Source organism: Bactrocera oleae, chromosome 2 (genome assembly GCF_042242935.1).
Source record: "Bactrocera oleae isolate idBacOlea1 chromosome 2, idBacOlea1, whole genome shotgun sequence".
Lineage (NCBI taxonomy): Eukaryota > Metazoa > Arthropoda > Insecta > Diptera > Tephritidae > Bactrocera > Bactrocera oleae.
The window spans coordinates 2935525-2962352 of record NC_091536.1 but is presented as its reverse complement, the minus strand read 5'-3'; the positions used below and the strand labels follow the sequence as shown (position 1 = coordinate 2962352).

The 26828-nt window shown below is 34.4% G+C and overlaps 2 protein-coding genes across 2 annotated transcripts; one reads left to right on the top strand and one right to left on the bottom strand.

The window, feature by feature from the left end:
• The first annotated feature begins 351 nt into the window (after positions 1-351).
• On the top strand, positions 352-7723 carry LOC106621869 (uncharacterized). The gene is made up of 8 exons (XM_036373697.2): positions 352-571; positions 2063-2348; positions 2438-2937; positions 3002-3299; positions 5330-6021; positions 6111-6467; positions 7125-7275; positions 7354-7723. The coding sequence occupies exons 1-8, from the start codon at positions 511-513 to the stop codon at positions 7628-7630; spliced, it is 2622 nt and encodes an 873-aa protein (XP_036229590.2). The 5' UTR covers positions 352-510; the 3' UTR covers positions 7631-7723.
• A 2551-nt stretch (positions 7724-10274) lies between these two features.
• On the bottom strand, positions 10275-26471 carry LOC106621880 (modular serine protease). The gene is made up of 7 exons (XM_014240900.3): positions 26295-26471; positions 17875-18151; positions 16938-17428; positions 15068-15218; positions 14597-14796; positions 13503-13635; positions 10275-10792 (listed from the first exon to the last, which is right to left on the bottom strand). Exons 1-7 carry the CDS (start codon positions 26362-26364, stop codon positions 10309-10311), a joined length of 1806 nt encoding a protein of 601 aa, XP_014096375.2. The 5' UTR covers positions 26365-26471; the 3' UTR covers positions 10275-10308.
• Between the last annotated feature and the right edge of the window lie 357 nt (positions 26472-26828).

Genomic DNA, 26828 nt, shown 5'->3' with positions numbered 1-26828 from the left:
AAGTTTTAAAAATAAGTAATTATGTGAAATAAATGTAATGCATTGATAAAAAAAGTTATTACAGTTTGTTATGTAGCACGAATTGTGTGCCACCCTGCATTATCAACAATTTTAAAATTTTTAATGCAAATATTATATAGAAAAGAAGATCGTTCTCGTCACCTTAACACAACAACGTTAATACACGCACACACAAGCAGAGTAAACAATCTTTATTCAATAGGTTATCGGCTTCCCTACAAAATTGAGAAGATAACAACAACACACACCTACACACGAACATGTAAATTGTACTATAATATACTCATATTATCATCATCACATGTGTTCGCAGTGCAAGCGTTCAAGTTTGACGGTATTTTTTGAGTCAGTGAAGATTAAATTCAACATCATAGATCATCGCAATTTCGGACTTAAGCGATGTGGCTGAAGAATATTGAAAACAAAGCTTGCCTTCGATTGTGAATATACTCAAACTTAAGCGCCGCGTGAAATTTAAATTTAACAAAAATGTTTAAATACTTTAAATATTTATTATGCGCCCAAATTGTACTTTGTCAAATAAATTCCGGTAAGTTATATGTAATTTTAAATCTGCACAACTAAATATACAAATACCTGTATGTATATATGTAATATTTACCACAAGCTTTACTTACATACATATGCATATGTTTGCATTTTATTTCTTTTGGATATGTGCTATAAATGTGTGTATATACTTATATATACCCAAAGCATCAAACCAGTGAGGAATTTTTCCAGTAATTCCGATTTTACACACACATTTGTATGTACTCCTTTTGAACTAGTACGAAACTGGTACATTTCTGATCGAAATCTAATAGCAAAATATAGCAAGTAAGGAATGATTAAGTTCAGGAGTAACCAAACATCTCTCTCTCTCGCAATTTACAAGAAATAAAGCTGGGGTTATGGGGCTGTTTACAATCAACTTTGGTATCTTATTAGCTTCTGTATATTATTGGTCGAATACTTCGTATCACAACTACATTTTGAGCAACATAAATGGTTTAAAGCCAGATATTCACTGATTACATTTTTTACTATATCGCGTATATTGTGGATAGCGGAAGATCTGAACTGATCACAATATCTTTTGATATAATTCAAGTTCACTCAATGTTCCTGAAATATCTTACATACTCATATTGACCGATATATTGGTATAAAGCCAACCGTATGTTTGGTATAAAAGGACTTTTAGGCACAAGGATACACTGGTTTCACACTGAATTTCATTACTATATCTTATTTTATGGTTACGATATAAGCGGTATAAAATCAACCGGAAGTTCGAAAATATTTATATTAAGTTTATAATTGCTAGGTGAAGTAATAGCCGATTTTAACCATTTTTAACATCAGGACACTTTAGTATCAGGAACAGATATTATCTAAGCTTTATTGTTATAGCTTAGAGATTGACCACAATTTTTGGTATAAAGTCAGCCATAAGCACATATTCCGATTTCGACCATTTTTGCACTGTAAGATGGGAATGGGATGAGATATAGGTTTTCACCGAAGGTAGGCGGGGCCACGCCCATATTTCAGTTTTTATACTGGCATCTATGATATATAAGTACATACCACATACTATATATGAACATCGAATTCATGTAAAATTATTTTTAAGTCTTCCTGCATCATCTTCGTGATTTTAAAACTGTTTTCTTTATTTAGACTTACAATAAAATTAATTTATGTTTTACAATGAGAGTATAATTTTTTACTAAGCGTTTTATACTTTTCTGAGAAATCACATGTCATTAAGTTAAAACTCGACTTTCTATCTGATTCTCTCCCTCTCTCTCTCTCTCTCGCATTGTGATCACAAATTTAACAGCGTACATCTTGAAAGAAGAGCGAAGATAAAGTGACAATGTGCACAAGCAGCGAAAGCTTTGAGTGAACCATGTGGTGTAAACCCTAATAGAAGTTCTGCTCATGTCAAAATATCTTACAAAACCATCAGAAGCGCCAAGAAGTGTCATGTTTTAATGTTTCTTTCAACTTTTTTTCCCATTAAATCCAACAGCGTTTCTGTCAAATGCTGACTGGCTATGTGAGGATAAAGCGAATTCGAGCATACCAGCGTCCAAAGTATGTGACGGTTACGTCCATTGCAGTAATGGACGAGATGAGAATTCAAGGATATGTTTGACGAAGCTTTGTAATGAGCAGCAATATCGCTGTGCTTACGGAGCTTGTATAAGTGCCGAACTCAAGTGTAATAAGCATATTGATTGCTTCGATCGGTCTGATGAGACGGATTTTCTCTGTGATCCTATTGAAGAGGTATTCGCAAAGATTCAAAGAACGTGGTGAGTGAGCTAATATTGTATGTACATATATAAGTGTGGACACCTAAGCTAACAATTGATTAAAACAATTATTTGTACCTTATTTACAGTTCAGAGGAAGAGTTCCAATGCGACACGGGCGAGTGTATTGATGAATTGGACATGTGTAACGGTTCCGCAGATTGCCAAGACGCATCAGATGAAACTGTAAATACATGCGCTCATTTTGATTGTTCAGATGCTTCATTTCGTTGTGCCTATGGCGCATGCATTAGTTTAGAAAACGTCGCTAATCAAGTTTGGGACTGCGTCGATGGATCCGATGAACCAGCCGTGGTTTTGGTAATCACTGATAGCGTAAAAGAGGTGGAGAAAGTGAAATATCAAGCAAAACCTGATACAATGTACTGTAATATACCGTATGATAAGCCTAACTTGCTAATTAGTTTAAATAAAACCGGAAAAATGGATACGAATTTGACGTCCTTCAATAAGGTATTGCAAAATGATACATTGCATTTCGAATGCTTACCTGGCTTTGTATTGGTTGGAGTCAGTGATTTGAAATGTGTGGATAACGGATGGTATCGCCAGTGGCCGAATTGCGAAAGTAAGTTCTCTAACCTCAAGTTTCATTTACCATACTTAGCGCTGCTATTTTTCTTTTTAAATAGGAACGGCGCGATTGTCGTGTAAGGCAAGCGAAGTCGCTTGCGACAGCGGTGATTGCATTGACTTAGCAGTGATCTGCAACGGTGTCAAAGATTGTGTAGATGGATCAGATGAGAAACTGCCGAAATGTGTGAATCGAACATGTACGGAAAATGAGTATAAATGCAAATATGGCGCCTGTATTCCCATAGAAAAACGTTGTGATAGAAATAAAGACTGCGCGGACGGTTCGGACGAAACACTTTTGTTGTGCACCGACGATTATGATAAATACACTAATATACTCCAAGGCAATTGTGAGTAAGTACTAGATATCAGTGAAAAATAATATTTTACACACCACCAAAGCGCAGTTCAGTTTGCATGGAGCCATAGACTAAATTTTCTGTTAAATTTGAAAAACTAAAGATTGTGGACTATTTCGTGTTTGCACTCTAAACTTAACAAAAAAAATAGAAGAAAATTTATATGATGTGCAGGTACTTTTTCTATCTTATAAATATAATGTTATAAAAGGAAATTAATTTTAAAAAATATTAAACAGGTGTCAACTTAAAACAAAAATTAGTTTGCTGATAAAAAAAGTAAGGTCTTTAAAACTCTTCAATTGTGCTCCGTAATACTGAATTTATTTTAACTATCATAATATTCTTCATTCTCTTCAGCTTGCTATTCTAATTCCTAATGTTTAATGAATTTTATTTAAAATTTTAGTAGGTGATAATTCTCTTAAATTTACTTTTGCTCATATACAGTTTCCCCTGTCAACTCTTTTAATCTTTGTTACAATTCATTTGTTTCATTCATTTACCAAAAGTAGGTGAAATAAATATTCGGCTACCTAATCTGTGCAAAGATAAAAGTAGATGCTTAAATTTTTTGTCCAACATGACTTCGTGGTTCGGTTTCATTGCAATACTTTAATATGTTTCACTTAAAAACCACATGCACATGCTCCATCTCACCATGATTCATTTGTCAGCCCTTACGGAAATTTCATTATGTATCATTTTTAGCGACTTACGAGTATGTATTTCCTGTACTGATTTTGCTGCAAAGCTTCCCACTGCAATGTCGATTTGTGGTAGGTTGAGTAACTTTCTTATTGCAGCCGTTGGAGTTGTTCTTAGCGCTTCCGTAATGTATGCGCTCCAACGTATTTTTGTATGAGACTTTGCTCACAACGGTCCACCACAAGAAATTAACGTAAAGCAAAATTGGCTTGACAACCGCTGTGTAACAACAATGCAAGACGCCAGGTGATAAGCCCCATATAAACCCCAGCATCTTCTTACATGCTTGTAGGGCACCACTTAGATCTACAAAACTATCAATAGTCGGACCACTCTATAGTTTAAAAAATACTATCAATATTATCGATACTTTTTTCCCTTAGAAATCGACTTACGTGTCGCGGTTTTAAAATAAGAGACCTTGGCTTTGAACCCTTCATTTTTATGAAATAATTTTTGGATTTATTTATAAAATCAAACATGAACAATAACGATAAACTCAAAGAAATGTATAAAGTTTCGTATAAAATTTTTCATGTTCCTATATAAACTGCACAGAGAGCTGACAAGTTATAAAAAGGATTTATTAAATATTGCGGCTGCATGTATGAATAAGTAAGGTTATGTGTCCGCTTTTCAGAACATTAAAAATTCTTACCTAATTGTAAATATTTCCATAACATTCCTTCTAACGCATCCAACGCCTAACTAAAGTGTGAAAAATAATTTAAAACCACGTGCGCGCAACCAAGCCAAGAATGAAAAGATGATTTTAAGGCAATCATTACCAAAATTAGACTTCACATTTGGTATTACCAGGCTGTATCATTATATAACTATATTACTTGAAATTTTGCAATTTTATGAAAATTGTTGGTAAGTCAAGTTAAAGGATAAACTATCGATAGTCAAAATAAACTATCGATAGTGACATGAAAATAAAACTATCGATACTATCAATAGTCCCATCGATTGTTTTGCATTGTGAGGAGTTCCTGTTTGCTGGAGCATTGGACTTATGTCAAGAAAGACGTCCAGAGTATATTCCTTATGTTTTAGAGCTCTTTCTATATTTTGGGTTAGATTGAAGGGCAGTCTCCGTGGATATATCCTTCGTATAGGCGTTTTGTGCTTTCGATATTTCTGTAATAGATGTCTTCAAAAGGAATTAGGTTAGACTTATTGGTTTATATTCCTTCGAATAAAGAGGGACTAATTTCATAAAAATTGTACAAATTTAAATTATTTAAATATTTCATAGCCTTCAAAAACCATGATACCGTAATTCCCATGAATCTTATTTTGTAACTTTCACAGATCGGATGAATTGGCGCAATGCCATTCGCAGGAATGCATTTTTAACGAAGATCTGTGTAATGGCATAATAGACTGCAGTGATGGTTCGGACGAGACGGTTGAAATGTGTGCACATATGGTATGTCCCGATGTATCTTATAATTGTGCTTATGGTGGCTGTGTGCCCTACATCGTGATCTGCAACGGCGAAGCAGACTGCGCCGACGGTTCGGATGAGTATGCTGAGTTGTGTGCTCCCATAATAGAGGAGAAGGAGAAATATGAAGCATTGCATAATTTCGACGATAGTTATGCAGCCAATGTAGAAAAATTCGATTTGATTAAAGAGAAGGAAATTTTAGTGCAACAAATACTTTTGGGGCAAACTTCAAATTCAATAAATACCCAGGAGAATACAGCTAACACGTCCAATATTACGGCTGCTGTCATCGATATAAAACCAATAACACCAATAGTTCCTGTAGATGCGAAAATTCCACTACCAAATCGACGCTGCGCCATACCAGCTAATCGAGTAGCTTTACGTGCAGTTAATGAAGCAAAGAATGTAACGCTGAAAGTAGGCAGTCAAGTTGACCTAAACACCATTGTCACATTCAGCTGTGACGAAGACTGGTACTTGGTCGATGGAGACACTATGGCGCTATGCATGCCTACAGGTCAATGGTCCTCGGCTGTTCCAAAATGCGAAAGTGAGTTGTTGCTGCAAAATTATTACAAAACTGAAAGTTTTTATGTTAATACTTCATACGAATTTATATTGTATTTACTCTCTACGTAGAACGTTGCCCACCGCACTGGATTGGAATATCTACCGATACTATATGTGCGTACAAAAACAAAACAGCCGACTGTCAGGTATACAGCAAGCCTGATACATCTGCCGTTGTAACATGTGCTAAGGGTTATAAACCGATCTCTACAAGACAAGAATTGCGCTGTGGTATTGACGGAGAATGGGATAAGACGAAATTAATATGTCAGCCGCAGTGTGTAATACAATCCAAGGAAAAACCTTTGAATGAAGAGGTGGCCGTAAACATTTACAGAATAAGTAGAGACAAATTAAACCAACAACACCTCCAATATCAGTTGGCTTGCAGAGGCACCATAATTTCACCGAAACTTGTGCTGACTTGTAAGTAAAATACTTTCTGTTACAATGAATTACTCCTAGGAGCGTAGTGATAATTATCATAATAACGAGGAAGTAAATTGAGGAGGGTATCGGTTTTATTTACTTTATTAATTAATTAAGATTATCCCGAAATTCAGTAGCTTGGGTTATTTAGTTATGACTTTTGTTAAAAACTACAATTTTTGGTTTGCAGAAAGAGATTCAAAATTATTTGGAGACTTAAAATACAATAGCATGCATAATTTTTTATATGTATGTCAAGCCAGAGTTATGTTTACCGCTCAAAATGAAGAAGTACAAGCTTGAAGTAGGGTGCTAACGATAATTATTCGCAGAGCATTAGAGAGTAGTGATTCGAACAAGCAAGTATTTGATTGCTATAAGCAATGGCGTATTTAAATAGAGAGAAGAATGAACGTCAACATTTTGGCGCATTGATTTGGGAAAAGCGCGTGTTGATACTAGTTGGCATTAGAGAACACCACCATCGGCATTTCAAATTTGTAAAAATACTGTTGAGAGTATAGATGCTCTTATTAGTTAAGGAAAAATGAACCTATGTGGTTATCATACATTTTTATACTCTACACTTATGCTATTATCGTGTATTAATTAAATTTAGCTTAATTTTATGAGTATATTTTTTAATCCTTTCAGCCGCTTTTTGCTTCAACACAAATGACTTGAACAATTCAATTGCAGCCAATGATCCGATTTTATACACCATTCTGCCGTGGAGTAAGTCTATTGAGAGCTTCGGTCAATATGAGCAACTTAAAGGCCGACATAATATTTCTCAAATTATTATGTAAGTGATACTGTTAAATATCTAGTTAATGATGATTCATATTACTAAGCATATATTTTACCATTTTTCTCAACGCAGAGCTGAAACTAACATCCAAACATACACCCCAGCGATTGTTGTGCTCGTCGATTACTTTACTATAATTCCAACACAAACTATGCCAATTTGTTTAAAGTTCCCACTTTCATGTGACAGTCAGAAAAATAGGTATAATACAGAAGGCCTGCTTGAAGGCACAGCCATATTAAACAGCGAGAATTGTTTTGTCGTCGTTGGTTCAATGGAGTTTATATATATGGATAAGTACCAGCAGTGGCTCGAAATGAAAATGATGCTTCATAATTATCTCTTGTAATCATAATCACTAAGCTGAGTTAGATAACCGATGTCAAGTTGGAAACATATACATACTTATAGATAAATAAATATAATATATAACAATTTTAAATTCCATCAAATTATTTTATTTAACATTACATAAATTTAACAGCAATAAAGATATGGGAATAAAACTTAGCATAAATAGTGCGCTAAATATGTGACAACTTCAACCAAAAACGGAAATCAGTCAGAGGGCTAATAACGAAAGTCTAAATTTGGCGCTAAAAATGAATGAAATCCATCCATGAATTACCCTAGTCACCATATAATACTTAGAATAACTTTCATTATAGAATAGAAACATATTCTTAAGCATAATTTAATTGAATGACAAATACAGTAGTATTAAATAACGAACAACGGGAATTTGTCAGTACTCGAATTAACGAACAACATGGAGAAGACATACATACATATATAGAGACAGTTGACAAAAAACTGAAAAGCAGGGTAATTTTAATGGAGAGGATGATCTTCTATTTCGTAATGTTTAAGGCAAGCTGAGGATACTTTTACAATGAGCAATGGAGTTAAATTGCTGAATTTGGTTTTTCTAAATGAAGGTAGGTAGGTAGGTAGAGTGGCAATTTGACACACCTAGGCCTTTAAGAGGCCCATTGTGATACCACCGGAACTAAGGTCCCTTCACTCTATTGGCTCCTCTCTAAACCACTCCGTACTTCTGATGAACTTTATCAGTAATACAAGTTTTATCCGTGCAACCTCCGAGACGTAGTCAAGAAACCCGCGACCAATAGCTTTGATTATTTTCCTATATAGTGCCGCGCAATCGCATAGAAGATGCTTAATGGTATCCCCCTCTTCTACTTCCCGACAGCTTATACAATAGTCGTTATATGGCGTACCAAGTATACAATACTTGCATGTCTGCCTATTAGACAGTGGCCTGTTAGTACTGCTACTAGAGTTCTTATATCATTTCGTTTGAACTTTAACAGCGGCGTGTCCGGCTCATATTCCATTTATGCCACGTTTGCCTGCTTGTTGAGCAAGTCAGGGACTGATTGCACTGAGACTCAGCTATGTTAATGACATGTTTGTCGATTAAGTATCTACAAGTAGACAGAGGCATATATATGTCCTCCTTTCCAGAATCTAGTTGTAGGGTGGTGCCTTTCCGGCTAGTTCATCTATTACACAGCTCCCGGGGATATCACTGTGTCCTGGGACCCATTGCAGGGTTATCGTGAAATAGAATGGTAGATCCATTAGAATATTACGTTATTCTTTCACTATCTTAGACGAAATCCTATGAGACATTAGAGATGTTAAAGCCGCCTGGCTGTCTGTATATATAAATATATTTCTTGTTGTGATTACACTCCCTGTGAGTACAAGAAGGCTCTCTTTAATTGCTGTGAACTCCGCTTGGAATACACTGCAGTGGTCTGGAAGCAGAAAGGGTATCTAGTTTAGCTGAAAAGACACCGCCGACTACTTGGCGGTTATCTAGTTGGAAACCATCCGTATAGAAGCTTTTCCCTGCTTCCTTGTCTACTACGCCCCTTTCCCACTCCTCTCTGGAGAGGAAGGCAATATTGGAAATCACTATGCTGACGAACGCGCAAGAAGAGAACCACTACTTCCATTTGCACACTTTACCGTAAAAGACAGATGAAATACAAGTATGATAAAAACAAGCTCTCAACGCGTTAGCAGCCAGAGACTGGTCTAACTTTTATCACCATTACAAAGAGCCAAATTTCACCGGTGTCAAAACAAATTACCCAAATGACAGTAAATGTCAAGACCTCAGAAATTTTTTTACCCTCAGAATAGACCACATCTTAGGTTCACATTGTTACCTGCCGAATAGAACTGAGAAACCAAGTTGCACACATTGTAATATGCAAACCGAAGAATCAACCACATATTGGACGAATTCACTGCTTTAATTCAAAACAGGTCAGCTATATTTGGTAGTACACAACCATCTATATCTATAGAAACTATAGGTATTAATAAGTTAAGGTAAATTAAGGAAACCATAAAGTGACACACCTTTGCTCCACAATAATAACGCATTATGATGGGGCTTCTATGGTTGAATTTTTTCTAGAGTAAGCATGGCCCCATCATCGAATAAGTTAAATGCACATATCTCCTAAACCATTCAAGCTATAATAACCAAACGACTAGGACAAATGTTTTGACGTCCCTACTCACTTTGTGAAAATAGATGAATTCGGATTATAAGCGAAAATAAGAAAGTTTTCCATACAAAGACATGGTTTTGATCGTTCAGTTTGTATGACAGCTCCATGTAATAAATGTCCGATATCGGCTGTTCCGACAAATGAGTAGCTTCTTGGGGAGAAAAGGATGTGTGCTAAATTTCAGATCGATGTTTCAAACACTGAGCGATTAGTTCACGTATATACAGACAGGCGGACTGACGCCCTGTCGGACATGCCTAAATCGACTTAGGTCATCATACCATATATTCGTATTAATAATGAAAGGGTGTGACATTTTTACTGTTATAAGATTTCTACATTTATGCTACAGTGTGGCGGACCTATACCTACGTGTACCGCACTCTCTCTTACTTAAACATATATTATATATTACATACAAGTATACAAACACATTATAAATTTCTTTAATTTTTTTTAGTGCATTCATATTCTTTTATTTGTACCAAACTCCGTTTGCATCCAGTTCAAACATTCTTTCTCGGTCCCCTCTAATGCTAGTTTTTAGTGTTTCTGGTATTTGGTTAAACATGACGGCAACAATAGGCTCGTTTGTACAGGTTTTTGTGCGGGAAGGCTTAAAGCTAAGTATGCCAATTATATAGTTGACGCCGTCATTTTCGACAATGATTCCGCTTCCACTATGTCCCTCGCACAGCGTCTCATTCTTCTCAAGTTGAAATGTTGGGCGCACGCAAATATAGCTTCCATTCAAATTGGCGCCGCAGTTACCACGAGGCAATACTTGTAGTTCGGTTTTGTGAAATACATCTGCAAATTTGTTTGAATCCTTTGGCCAACCATGAAGAAATGCTTGTTTGGACTCTACAATATATACGCTCTCAGTATTACAAATCGGTCTTATGTTGTTACTCAAAGTAAGTATTTCGCTTAGTTTTAATATGGCAATATCGATTTGTCTGAAGTGAGAAGAATTGTTGAGTAACATTAACAATAATTACAAGATGAAAATGATCTCGTAATTGCTTAATACTAAAATTATGTGCTTTAGTAATATCTACAAACAATTTTTTTAAATATATAAAACAATATAATATTTTTTGAACGGCCTTAGCAAGTAACCTGCTGCGCTTAAACACTTAAGATAGTCCCCAAATGCAAGAGCGGTTTAATAGCACTATTCACCATTTGGTGTCGAATTTCATGCAATTCATCAACGAGGAAGATGTCGGATTGAACTAATTGATGAGAGAATACTTTCCAAGACAACTTAGCTAGAATTACGATCAAACATTAGTTTAAAAATAAAAATATGTTTACAGATTTGTATGCAACTAACATATTTTTGAGTTCTTTGGTAAGCAAAGTGCGACGAGCAGTCTTCGTGTTACTCACGAATTCATCGCTATGTCACCCCATAAGTCCGAAAAGAGTAATGGCAAACGCAGCAAATAAAGCTAAAAGCATAACGACGGCCACTTAGTTTTGTAGTGCAAAAGTGACGAAATAAGTTGTTGTGGGCCAACTTAAATAAAAGTATTAAATAGAAAGGTTGTTTTAATGTTTTTTATTTTATTTTCAAAGTGTTTGATGCTTAGATACCGACATAAAAGTTGACACATCTATAAGTAGTTCAAGTTAAATTTGTTTTCCACTGAGTAAGTGTTTTGCCATATTCGTCATAATTAGTGAATACTTTTTTAACAAATATTTTTAAAAATAGCTTACACTATAAGTGTTTGGGTGATGTAATTGTAAATAAAGAAGAAATTCAGAGTTGTAGACAAATAAAGTATACTTTATTTAATTTAATAAGTTGGTCGTTATTAAAGTAACAAATATATATTATATTAAATTACAATTATTGATAGCTACTAATAGTTCATACTACTACTACTAATTATTTCAACTAAAAATAAACGAATATATGTAAATCTAAGCCCCAAATAAACAATGAATTCAAAAACTCAATTGGATAAATCACAGCTTTCTTGACGTCAATAGATTTGTTTGAAAGCAAGTCCCCTGGCATCAACTGTTGTATTTGTGATTTTAATCCATTGACGTCAACATTTTTTGCTGTCAGAATCGATCTGTCTGCCACTAAAGATTTTTATATTTTGTGTGTATATCGGGAAATATATTGTCGATGAGAGTATTTTGAGAGTTGCTGATTGTGCGGAAATTCGTTGTTAATTTTAAGCATCCAGTATTTTTATCTACAGCTACATAAGTTTCCATTACCAATATCTAACAATTGTTTTGTGAATGTTTTGGCAGATGTACCTTGAAGCATGACATATAAACGCCCATGTTCACTGTCAGTTATACTTTTACAACATTACGCAATAGTTGCGATGATTTTTAGCAAGCGTTGATTTCATTAGCGTACGTTGAACGTGGAATAACGGGAAGTGTCTATCTGATATCACCTGAAAGAAGTAACAGAGTGCCGCCAAATAGGTTGTCGTTATTTTTTTATGATTTTCAATATCCAATCCAATGCCTCAAGCGAATGTATGTGTGCCATAGTGCATTCATCCATTTTTTTATTTATGTTGCACACTGCATCTGGATTATTTTGAATGTTAAATGATTTGTGATCAAGCATAGCAAATAGTAGACGAATTTGTGTTCCTGTGCAGTATAAAGCTGCTTCAGCAAGCATACTGTCCCAATGATTGTCATCTTCTAGCAACCTTAGCGCAAAGCATGCAACATTTTATATTGGATACTGTTGTTCATTTGCTTTACGTACATCTTGAAATAACAATGGTTAATGGACATTAACCAACAACAGTCACATATAAAAGCACTTAGTCTGCCTTGGATTGACCCAAATTATTTGATTTGAATAAACCTGGGCATGCATAAATTGCGTGATACTTCTAAATAGTGCAAAGGCATCAAACACATTGCACGATTCAAAAAAGTTGGTAAGCGTAATTTTGTTTTTTTTTTTATCACACTGTTTCACAAATGTTCGTGAAAAATACGCGATGGCCGTTTTCGAGATGCACTAAGAAATAATGTTAAATTCACTGTGAGCATAAATTGAAAATTAATTGATGAGAATAAAATAAACCGACTTCTTTTCATCCGTAATCCGTGATATTTACTGGTTGAAAAGTGACAACGTGGATAACTGATTGGTTCATAGAACTATACATGAAAATTATAGTATACTACAATTATTATATTCAATTGTCATCTTGTAGATCTGGATATGAAACAGAATAATATAAAAATCGCGATTAAAAATTTGGTGTTTAAGAATTGCGATAAAATAAAAAAAAAAACAATTTGTCCAAAAAAATTAAAAAAAAAAATAATATTTGGGACGAACCACCCTTAACATTTAGGGGTATAAAAAAGAGATGTTGGCCGATTCTCAGACCTACCCGATAAAAACACCAAATTTCATCAAAATCGGTCTAGCCGTTTCGGAAGAGTTTGACAACAAACACCGTAACACCTGAATTTTATATATTAGATGTATACTCAGGAACTAAGAAATTGAATGACTTGTTCACCTTATGTTGTAAATTAAAATTATTGTCGATTTTTTCAGTTGTTGAGTCAGGAACGCATGCTCACTTATGTATGATAATGGCAACTGATATAAAAGTTACTGATACAAGCTATATACATGGACATATATGTACATACCCCCCTCCGAAGATCTCAGACACGTTGACAGTAATAATCTGAGTATGTCCATTTTTTAAATCCCCGGCGATTATCACGAAAACTTTACTGTGGTCAAGAACTTCTTCATCTTCTCTTTGGACACAATGTAGAGCTGCAATAAAAATGCGTATATAATCAACAAGTACAGAAACTAAGCCCAAAGATACCGGAAAAAATCAATTAGAGAGTCGTAAATCGGATATGTGGTGTAAACCAAAGTTAAGCCTATACACATAACTTGATTAAAATATCACACATTTTGGCTAATACAAAAAGTTTAAATATTGATACGTACACATATTCGGTATGACATACATATATATTATATATAAATAGGGTCCAATTTCGACTGTTTCAAGGCGTGAGATTGCATACCTTGAGGACAGTATTTAAGAAAATGTTTATTCCGTTAACTTTATTGTAATTTATTTAAATACTGTTATTGCTTGCACAGACAAACGAATCGACAAACAGTCGATCGGAATTTAACTCGTCTCGTCATCCCGATCCTTTATGTACTTTATCTAACTCTATATATATCTCGATTAGTTTTAGATTATTCATGAACTAAACTATTATACTGTGTAGCAACATGTTTTAAGAGCACTAAAATCAGGTAACAAAACAAAAAATGCCACTTTGTTTAACGTGGGTGGTGAATGTGGGATGTATTGTATGATGTGAGAATGGATAGAATGGTTTTATGATGGCACGGGATCACTCACCTAACACTCAATTGAAAATACTTCATCTAATTTAACACAATTGTCAACATAATAGCATTCTACTACCATCCCTTAACACAGCTTGAAAATAGGCCAGCTGCTTTACCCCAAAAATAATAGAAATCGGTCCGATTCGCCCAGCCATTTATGCAAATTTCCGTTTAATCTGTTGAACTGTGGATTTGTATTTGATCGCCCGATCTATTGGCGTAATAATTGTAAAAGCAAAAATATTTTGTAACTTTAAACATCCGTCGCATTTATACTTTCAAACAGTTTTTAAGGTGGTTGCTTCAGATCATTCAAGTGGTGTGTGACATACTTGTATTAAGAAAATATTTCACTCACCAGTTATCACACTTCTTGGAGAGACAATAGTACCTCCGCACTTCTCGTACAAATTTGTTTTGACACCTACATGCCATGGGGCTTCTGATGCGCCTGCGTCATAGAAACTCTCTTGACGGCCGCAAATTGGCTGACAATTGATTTTTCTTTTGTTCCAATTTCCTTGGGGTGTACAGGTCATCTCATAGGAACCAAAATCGCTAACATTAAAAAGAAGTAGAGAGTAAATATTAAGTAATTTTATTACAAATTTTTATGTTTATCGAGTTTCACACGCCACGAACCAAAAAGAATAAACATATCAAAATTTCGGGTGGAGATATTTTCAGACATATTGAAATGCTTTATTATTTAGTAGCCTGGGTAGCATTCTTTAAACCAAGAGGATCCTAACACAGTACAGTCGATTCACATTCGAACTTATAGTCTTATCAATATATTGATCGGTAATCGAAAATACTTTATACGAACCCGAGTTCTTGCGGTATTTTATAACTATTAGCACACTCCACTTTCGCAATTGTATTAGGTACAATTTTGTCACAAGGAACCATCGATCCGTGAAATGAGCATTTCGCTACTGTAGATTTGCTGTTATGTAGAATGCTTGCATCGCAATATTCTGAAAAAGAGTTTCGATAAATGAATAAAGCATCCAACACTTGTATGATCTAAATTGCATTAAATAAACGAAATCACAGATCTCTAAGATAATTCCTTTATATCCGAACTTTGCTTATATCTAGGACTATATCTAAAGCTAGTGAGTCAGTATAGTTGCAACTATGTTGAGGTTGCTGAATGTACTTTCAATTGTGTAGAATGCAGCGCGCAACCTACGAATTACTTCACTGGTTGCTGTCATCGTTCCCAGTTCCAAACATTTAAAAGCGAATCCTTTATACTCTCGCAATTTGTGGGTTTAAAAGCAGGAAAGATATTTTTACGTGTTGAAATAACTATGTATAATTAAAATTTGCTTCGATACATTCTGGATAAAGCTCAAAGAAATTATGAAAAAATAAGAAAAAACATTAACTTCGGTTGAGCTGAAGCTATAATACCCTTCACAAATACAAAGGCCCCTTACAAGAACTTGATTCCGAACGTTCAATTTGTATAGCAGCTATATGATATAGTGATCTGATCTGATCAATTTCTGTGGAGAATAATTTGTTGCCTTAAGCAATAACTCGTGCCTAATTTCGTGAAGATACCTCGTCAAATAAAAAAAATTTCCATGCAAACACTTTACTCCGATCGTTCAGTTAATATGGCAGCTATATGCTATAGCTCGGAGATTAGATTAATGCCTCAAATAATAATCCATGCCAAATTTCGTGAAGATAGCTCGTCAAATGAAAGCGTTTTCCATACAAACACTTGATTCCGATTGTTCAGTTTGTATGGCAGCTATATGCTATAGTGGTGCGATATCGGCCGTTCCGACAAATGAGCAGCTTCTTTGTTAGAAAAAACCAGGTGCAAAATTTCAGATCGATATCTCAAAAACTGAGGGACTAGTTCGCGTATATACAGACGGACAGACGGACATGGCTAAATCAACTCAGCTCGTCACGGTGATCATTTATATAATATATATACTTTATATGGTCTCCGACGTTTCCTTCTGGGTGTTACAAACTTCGTGGCAAAATTAATATACCCTGTTAAGGGTATAAAAAGTATATGGAGGCTGAGGCAATTCGTAGATAAATTTCAAATATACAGTTGTTCAGATTTCTGAAGAGTATTGTACTCTTAAGCATAGATATGTGTTTCTCAATTATACATATCAACCAACCCTTGAAATTAATGTTCATTACGGGTATATTGAATAGAGAATATTGCACATAGCTATGTAAAAGGAGCACAAATGATCCTATAGTAATAAAAAGATAAGATACAATTGTGTTATGCCGTTGAGAACATTTATGATTAAGATATTAGTACATAATGCCGTTATATGTATACAGTAGATTAGGATTAAGATATATATATGTAAGTGTTACATATATGAATTAGGATAAGGAAAATCTATAAATAAATTAGCTCTGGGCACCTGAGCGAAGTACTATTTTAACCACATCCTACTTTACAAAAGTATCAATTAATGCTATGATATTAACTGATATATAGGAATTAAAGCCAATTGAAAACTTTGAAAGTCTTTTATTAGGTATATGGGGGCAAGGAAATTATAGACCCGCTTTTAACTATTTTTGACACTTCTTATCTCGGTCTAATTGACCGATATTTTCGATAAAAGATCAGCCACACATACATATACGCAGTCATATCTATATATATATATATATATATATATATACGTTATACTCACTAATGCAATCTGGTAGTGGTTGATCCCACACATATTTTGCACCATATTTTTTACATATTCTATACTGGGATTCGTTTCTGCCGAGGAAAAAGAAGTTATTTTTACATTTAATAATAATGCGCGTGTTGGCGGAAACCCATTCCCCGGGATTAATTTTATAGTTCTCCATCTCATGTTTTATATCATAATTTGAATCTTTTTTAATTGGACAGCCCTGTCTAGGGACTGTAGAGTCTTGAACTTTTTCTTTTGTTCCACATTCTTTCTCGTCCGAATTATCAAAACAATCTATAATTGAATCGCAGATTTTATATTTAGGTATGCATCCACCAGATTTGCAACGGAAATGCGTCCTGAGAGAACAATCACGTAAATGACACAAAAAAGGCTGTTCGTCGCTCTGATCATAAGGGCAATCAATTCTTCCATTGCAAAACTTATTTTCTGGAATGAAATGGCCAGACTCACACGATTTCAATTCTTCAGGATTACTGCAAGAAACAATTCACATAAAAATATATATTTGAGTGTCTGTTAGTTTCCAAGTTTCAATTTACGGTTTAAATTTACGGCCTTAATTCTACGTATTTTCCCACGGAAACAACAAGTCAACCTAAAACTTTAAAAAATTATATTCTAATACAAAACATTACTCGATACAAAAAAGTAGAGTCCTCAGAAAACTTGCTGTATAACTTTAACATCATATTACTTTAAACACAATGTTGTTATGGAAAAAATTAGTCCAACCTTTTTTGTAGAGCGTAAAATTTTGTATTACAATACCTTCTTTTGTAGGTTTGCTTGCCTAATGCACATTATTAAAAAATCCCATATTATATCGGACATGTTAAATTGATAATAAAGAGCTTGTCTACGTTGGATCATTCTTTTAGAGTAAATTTAATTGGAAAATATATTACAAAAAAAAGTTTACCTTGGATGTATATTGCAATAATATTTCCACTCATCCGAGTTGTCAGCACAACTGAACATGTTGTTATCGCACTTGCTCATTATTGGAATGCAACCGCCGTAATTACAGCGGTAATTATCATTCGTGCACTTTTGGTCTTTACAAGGACTTTCTGTGATATTATGAATCGAGATTTCATCAGATCCATCTTCACAATCCTTATGGCCATCGCATTTGTTCAAACAGTCTATAAAATTACCATTACTACAGCGAAAGCCCACGTTATCATCACATATTTCTACAAAAAAAAAAATACATATTTATACAAATATTTCCATACGATTATAACTAAATGTAATCTCCCTTTAGTGCTTTACTCTCGCAACACTTTGCACAGTGTACACAGAATCCGTGGGGTGAAAATTTTTAAAACACTCGGCCTGGCCCACAAACCACCAAAAGCAAAAGATTTCTTACATATTGATAGAGATGCGATATAAAGTCAACCGGAAGTTCGAAAATATGTATATTAAATATATGGGGGCTAAGGGAAATATCGACCCGATTTTAATCATTTTCGCCTCAAGAGCATGCTGTTATAACAAAAATATTCTTCCCGAATTTCAATACTAGAACTCACAGATTAACCCACGCATTTGGTGTCCTCGACAAGTTATGGTCCTATTTCGAGAATTTCGAGCTAAAGAGGACACTATTTTTTGCAAAGTTTTACTTTAATAACTTTATTGATGTTTGATTTGTATACTGTAAAGTGAAAGAATCACATGGCTTGAAAATGTATGATCCGATTTTCGCCATTTTTTGTAGGAGATGCATATTTGGCATGGATATTTTATATCCGATGTCTTCATTGGTGTTTGATTTATGTACTGTAAAGTATATTAAATTGTGATATATGGAAAGTAGTCAATTTTACACTGTAAAATAAGAATATTAGAATAATGTTATGCATGAAATTTGGTTCAAATTTGTTAATCAGTCCAAGAGATATAGGATTTTACCTTGGCTGTGAAATTAATGCTTCTGATAAATTTAATGGACTTACAAACGTTTTCAGCAAAAGCCTTTACATAGGAATCAGTTGAAAATACCCATATGGGTTGTGATATTTATGTTAATATGTTAAGTTATTTGATCTGACATGGAAATGAAATTAATAAAGAACTTAAAATTGAGAGATTTGTTTGACCATGGCATCGTTTTTACTGTATTTATAACCATCTGAGAGCGATTTTATATAACGCCATAATTCTTTGGACTAAAGTAGATTTTAATAGGGGTGTTTTAATTTTCGCAGACTTCAGTTGTTGAGATGTAAATTCTTTGCGTTCCATAAATCAAATAGTTGGTTGAACAAATGTAGGAATTTTCGAAAAAAATGTTTGGTGTTTAGGGAAAAGATCTTCTAAGAACACAGACTCTTATCATAAGGGTTTCGTTTTTAAGCACGTCGTACTATTTGAGTCAAAAATGCTTATTCCAGATTTTCATTTTCAAACCGAACAGAACCTTTTTTTTTTTTAGTCGATTCTGGTTCGGTTTTCGCAATTTAAAAAAAACCCGGTTTGGTTCGTGGTTCGGTTCAAGGCTCGTAAAAAGAGACGGTTCGGCTCGAAAACAAAAAATCGAAAATCGCTTAATGTGAGAGAGAGAGAAAGTTTGGAGGCTATAGCTATTGAACAAAGGCAGTATTGCAAAGGGAAAAGTGGATTATGGATCCATCATTGAAAACAATGAAATTTTTCGAGAGTATTAAATTTTCTATTATTTTACCTCTTTGTTTGGAAGAGATACATACATCCCCAGAGGGGACTCTAGAAATTGGGAATATTCTATGATTATTGTGTTTGTAAGGAGAGCGTTCCAAATATTTAAAAAATTACTTGCAATGAACTTTTGATGCGGATGATGTACTACAAGGTACGTTCCAAAGTAAACAGGACTTAAAAAAAAGACAGAACAAATGGTTTTATCGGCAAAATCAATTAATTTTATTCAAAATAGTCTCCTTCTGCTTTAATATAGCTTTTTGCACGGTCCAAAAGCATGTCGAACGAGTGTTTAGCCTTTTGAATGGCCTCCACGTCTGCATAACGCCTTCCTTTCATCGGCAAATGCATTTTTCCGAAAAGGTAGAAGTCGCACGGTGCCATATCAGGTGAATACGGAAGTGGTTGATTGTTAAAATGTGATTTTTGGTCAAATAATCGGACACAAGCGTCGATCGATGAGACGGGGCATTATATTGCAACAAACGCCAACTTCCATCTTCGCGATATTCGGGCCGAACACGTCGAATACGGCGCACCAAACGCTTCAAAACTCCAAGGCCGCATTAACGTTTTGGCCGGGTGGAAATTCTTTGTGGACAGTACCCTTGGAATCATAAAAACAAATCAAAGTGAAGACAATACTTTTGACTTCTCCAGGCGCGATTTTTGGGGTTTCGGCTCGTCCGACGCCTTCCATTCAGCACTCTGGCGTTTCGTTTCGGGATCATATTGAAAACACCACGTTTCGTCACCAGTCACAATCTTGTAAAGGAAGTTCGGGTCTTTTTTTGCCTCTTTATTGATGTCCTTCGAATGTTGAATTCTGAGTAATTTTTGGTCGTCAGTCAATTTGTGCGGAATCGATGTTTTGGAGATGTTCAATTCTTATTCCAATTTCGATGGAATTTTCGGTGATCACGGATTTTGGTTGGCCCACATGTTCATCGTCATTTATAACCTCACGACCACTTTGAAAACGTTGAAACCACTCGTGCACTCTACTACGGGATAGGCGATCATCGCCAGAAACTTGTTTCATCAATTGAAACGTTTCGGTAAAAGTTTTACCAATTTTAAAACAAAATTTAATGTTGGCTCTTTGTTCGAAGCTCATTTTCGCACCGATGACAAAAACATACTGACACTTAAAACGCAAAAACTTCACTTCCAATAGATGAAATATCATGAAATTTTTACTGGAAGTCGATAAAGGATAGCAGATTCTAACGCACTAGTCGACATATAGATGGATGAAAGACGGAGATGAAGAGGTGAAGACAGGTGGTATTTGTGTTTTATGTATATTTACTGCTTCTTAGCAATAGCATCCAATTTCTATTTGTATTGTTGGTATTTTCTTATTTTAAACGAACTTTGGACATGATTTGCTTGAGACAGTTCCCGCAAATTTTCCATTACTCCATTGTGTATGACTAAGTTTAAGGAAAGAATGTAAATAGTGCCTTTCGAAAAATTAGATTTTTGTGAAACTTTTACGCCGCATACACGAATGAGTTGTTTTGCCGTGTCAAATTTTTAACAATCGTTTTTTTTTATGAGAAATAATAAGTTGTCGTCACTTAATTCACTAAATTTATTCATAGGCTTATTTTTTTTCAATTGAACCTACCAGTATGTATTTAGAACTATCTTTTGTTGTTGTTGGTAGAGTAATAAATTAGACTAGCAAAATAAACGTGAACATTAAAGTATCACTGAGAGCATAACCGTTTGCGCCTGTCGATAACGCAGGGTTATATAGGGGTTAGGGCAAGTTGTCACCCAATTTTATCTATTTTACGCACAAAGATGCACCATTATTAGAAAAACACGATCATTCTATAACTCACATACTTGCCGATGTTTGCGAAATAAAATCAGCCGGAATCTCGAAAATCTAAATCCGTTTTCGTGAAATATAACAAGTTTTTTTCTGATGTACATCTGAGATACATTTTTTACGTCTTTTACGTTTTTGGATTCGATGAAGCTCTGGAATGTTTTATGCATAACCTTTTATTTTTTTATTGTAGATAATAGCGAATAGCGAATAATAACGGATTTAGATAACACAAATTCATGGAAAAATGGAAGCGAATCAGAAAATGAAATGCTGGAGGATAATATTCAAATTTCATTTAATGGTTAGCTTAGAGATTCTAAGCCTCGTAGAAGAGCACAGAGTACATCATTTATACCCAATTTCTTTCTTTTTTAACATAATAACATGTGCATATACAAGTATTAAAAATTTGGAAACTTGTTCGATATTTAAAGTCATTTCATCTTCAATAATAATTGTGGATAAAAATAAATATTACCTATCTTAGCAGCTTAATACGGAATTTTAAATACTTTAACATCTTTTCAAGTTTATAATTCTTACAAATTTCTATACAACGAATATCGTCAATCACCAATTGAAAACAATCGCGGTCGATAATACCAAACGTTTCATTATTACACAGTAAAAAAATAGTATTTAATCAAGTTTTTTAAACCCGTTATCATTTTCCTACAAGAGTGAATCGTTCTACAACCGCATCATCTCTCAGTTTAAAATGTACAAATGAAATAACAGTGAGGATGTCGGAATAAAACTTTACACAAATACAATATTTACTTCAAAGGGTGGCACCGCTTACGATGAAAAATCTGATAGATATCGGATATCTATTTTCAAGGCCGCATATACTGAATATTGGTCCTCGGTGCATGTATGACATCGCCATTTTTCACAAAATTCATTTCTCTATTGTAGGCTAAATATTTATCAGACCGTCCTCTTATCAAAATGCTTAAACAGAGGTTGTGATCAACCACATGAAATGTAGTTACGGAAAGCTAACTCAACTGTAAGCTTTTTTACAACACAACTAACCGAAAAGCAAACCAAAATTGCCATGAAACCAAAAACAATCAAAATTTGCGAGTCAAAGTCTTATCTCGACACAAGAGTATAAATAACGGAAATAGAGATTTGAAATCTAAAAAACTAAAACACGTAGGGAAGAGCTACGCTCGGATTCAGCCGAACATTTTGTAATTTGCAAAGATTTAAGGCTAAACCATATGGTGTTTAGTTCATCGAAATACCACACATATTGACCGATATTTTAATTTAAATGCCCAAAAATTATTATATTGTTTGATCTAGCTGCAAGGGGAAATTTTATAAAAAACGCAAATTTTGAGGCGCTCTCACTCAGAAATAAGTTGGACATCTCTTTATCCCTGCTGGAAACAGTAATCGATCCAAAGCCGTAAGCAGAATCAGCTGATACGACCAGTCTTATGAGAGTGCAATGTAAATCACTCACCACCGCTTCTACAGACCATACGGTAGGATATCCTCGAAAATTGGATTTACTCGTAGAAACGAGTCAGCTGATTGCTCTCTTGCAACGCAGGGTTGCCAGTCTCGATATAGTAGTAATAAAAAAATAAACTTTAATATATTTGAAATAACTTAAAAGCACAGTCGAATACATTTATTTACAAATAGGTAGACTATTTTTAATACAATTTAATTTTAATTTTGAGCTTTTACGTTATGAAAAACTATAACTAAAAAACTAAATGTGTACAACATTGGTGAAATGAAAGTAAAAGAGAACAACTGAATTCTACGTTGTCACTACGGGCATAACTTTTGACAAATTTTGTTTGATACGGACGATAAGTGTGTTTCCAGCATAAGGTTTTTGATGTGAAAAACCGATTAATTGCAAAAGCACGTGCATAAAATGAGTTGTATAAAATAGAATGTGATAAGATTCCAATTGGAAATTCAATAACAATTATTGACAGTTTTCAGCTTTGACATCGAAGGTTAGCACATATTTACAAGAACAGCATGAAGCAGTTGCAGAATTCAACGCTAGGAGCTAATTTCAACGGCGCAAGTGAGAATGGCTGCATTGTATGCTGCAAGGGTGAACAAACTAGAATAACAACTAAATCAGCTGGTACTCGAGCTGAAAATTTGTTAGGCGTTGTGCATTCGGACGTGCTTGGTCCAATGAGCCCAAAATTATTCAACGGCGCAAGATTTTTGTTGGTTTTTTTTTGACGATTTTTCAAGAAAGAAATTCGCTATACCAATTGTATACAAATCAGACACCCGAGCAGAACGGGGTTGCTGTACAGATGAACCGTACGTTAATGGAACGTGTGAGGTCCAGTTTCTGGATTCTGGCCTAGAAAGGATATTCGGGACAGAAGCTGTAAATACGGCAGCGTAATTAGTAAATCGTATTCCGTGTAAAGGTAATAGTCGAAGTCCGGAAGCAACATGGTCCGGTGTGAAACCGAATTTGAAACACTTATGCATATTTGATTGTACAGCGATGATTCCTATACCAAAGCTGAACCGTTTAAAACTAGATGCAAAATAAGATGACTGTGTTTTTGTTAGCAGTTGCGATTTATCAAAAGCATATCGTCTTTACCGAAAATCTGGCAACAAGTTAATTGTGAGTCGTGATGTTACATTTTTAGAAAATATCAGCAGTAAATCCATGCGCGCAGAGCCAAATCTAATTGTTGACATTATTAATGACAAAGAATCTAACGACATTAACAATGCAGGGGATGTGAATACGAGCGAATTGTCTGCTATCAGTAAATCTTCGAAAAGTGAGTACGATACTCCTTTTGAAAGCGAAGTAGGTGATCATATGGTTTAACAAAGGCGATACCTGCTGTTAAAAATAAATTTATTAATATTAAATTAGGCTTAAAGTAAATTCATGTAAAATTTAACATATTTTGAATTTTAATTAACATATTTTTAGTGTTGTCAGATGTTTTATTAAAGGGAAGTGTTATAAAATAATATAAATCTGGCATCACTAAATTTAATTTACTTTTTACACTGTATAGTATACATAAACTATATTCAGTAAAGTCCTTCGGCATCTTACATTGAAACTGCGATCTCAGCTCAACAAATTCAAATGAGATGAACATATGCGGTACAAAGTCAACAAGAGGAACTAAAATCATAACATAAGAGATAATTCAGTAAAAAAATTAAACATTTTGACCAACGTAGAAAGTTTAACGTCAATTGGAAAGTAGAAAATCGTTATGTCGAGTGTGTTGGGACTAAGTGAACGTCTGGACTGATTGCATTAACTTTTGGCATTACTCGAGAACATATTTTCACACAGTATTCGGAAAACACAAATACTGGCTGAGATATTCTAAGTAAAGTCTGCTAGAATAACGAAAATCATTATATGTATTATATTATATGAGAACTGGGGTAATTCACGGATTGATTTCACACAATATCCGAAATTAACTCTAATGCTTATGCATTCATGTTCATTTACTTTTGCTAAGATATCTTACATATTGACCGATATTCCATCTGCAACTACATTTTCACGTATACAAATCTAATACAAAATATTTTCCACTTTGAACTCGGCTCATAATTCAATGCAAGCATGCCAACGCTTAATTCAATGTACCACAAACTTTTTATAAGCCTCGGCTGAGATATCCTTCAGTTTTGGTTTTTTTTTTGTTTTCAGCTCTTTTTTGGACCAAACAAAAATGTGTTGAGCCAATCCATAAGAAATTTTGAGATTCTTTTCTATTTCTCTGATGCTCGCATGACTATTTCCGAGCCCTGTTTCATTAACTGTTTCGATGTTATCGTCATTAACGATGACTTCACGACCTTCACTGAATCCATTGTGTCCCTCAAATAATTGTGTTTGTTAAACGAAAGTAATATACTCAGTAGCAACATCATGCGAGCGTATAATAAGGTTATATAAATTTATGATAATATAAAAGATTTCGCCTAGATTTTCACTCAAATTATCGCTTTGGGAATTATAAACACGCGTTAGGTGAACAAAACTGTTATACTCTGTGCAACATGTTAGTGTATATTTATGCCATAAACGTGATTTCAAAAATATAGAGAAACGCTTTTGGAAGTTGAAGAACTCAATGGATTAAAATATGAAGCTATCGAAAGTTTGAAAGTTTTGTAAGCACTAACATTTTGGTAAGAAAATAACTGGAATCATTTGGTTTGTCAAAATTATCAGAATTTTTACTCGAAACCAAATCCGATCTTCGGCTAATTTTCCCCGAGGCCGAACCGAACATTTCCAATGCCTAACATAACATATTGCCACCGTGCATCATCTTCCCTCTAAAGTTATAAAGTTCATCTCCTACACAAAGCTGAAGAATTTTTTCTCGGCAGCAGTTGTGAGCTTTGATGAAAATTATAAAACACATACACTTTTAAAAAATTTTAATTATCATAACCTCACGAATGGTCGGAAATTTTATGCTCGAAACCGTACTTTATTGGACGAACACGTCCGAAGTCCAAATTTAACACGAAGTCCAATAGAACATTTGTACTCTGGGCACCAGTTGTTATAAACTTAAACGATCCATAACCACGCCCACAAATCTTCCATCACCTATTCTGTAACTGTTTGAACTGGAACATGAGATCACGCTGTAAAAATCAACAACTGGCATTTGTAAGTTAGCTTATCAATTTTTTTACAACCAAAATTATGCCACATTATTTTCAGCAAGTTCGTATTTTCACATTTTTCATTTCCTAGTGTTTTTTGCATTCACTTTTTATCGGCAATATATTTTTACCTTCGTCCTCAGCTCGTATGCAGTTCACAAAGAATAGTAATATAACTAACAAGAACTTAAATTTCCGCATTGCTTGTAATAATATTTATATTTAATACTGGTTAACACGTTTCTATTAGCGCCTTTCCGACTCCCGTGTTCATGGGCGAAAGTAGAGTACACAACTAGGAAATCAAACGCTCGGTCAAGTGGGTATATCAGAAATATTGCTACTACGCGAGAAAAATTTTTTAAGATTCTCTTATAAAATTTCGAAGAGGAAATGCATATCAAATTCAAAGAAATTATTTATTCATATATACATGCTTTTATCAACACAATGTGACAGTTTATTGTATTACATCCACTCATACCTAGATTAATATCGTGGCAAAGTTAAGTCATCTCTTGCATTTTGTCAAATGCCATATTTTTATACTTTCTTTCTTAGCTCAATAGTTGTGAAGCTTGGCTAAAATAAAGTTATGGCAAATTAGGTGAGCGAATCAAAATGTCCGCAACAAGCGCCAACCACCACTTAAAACACGATACTAC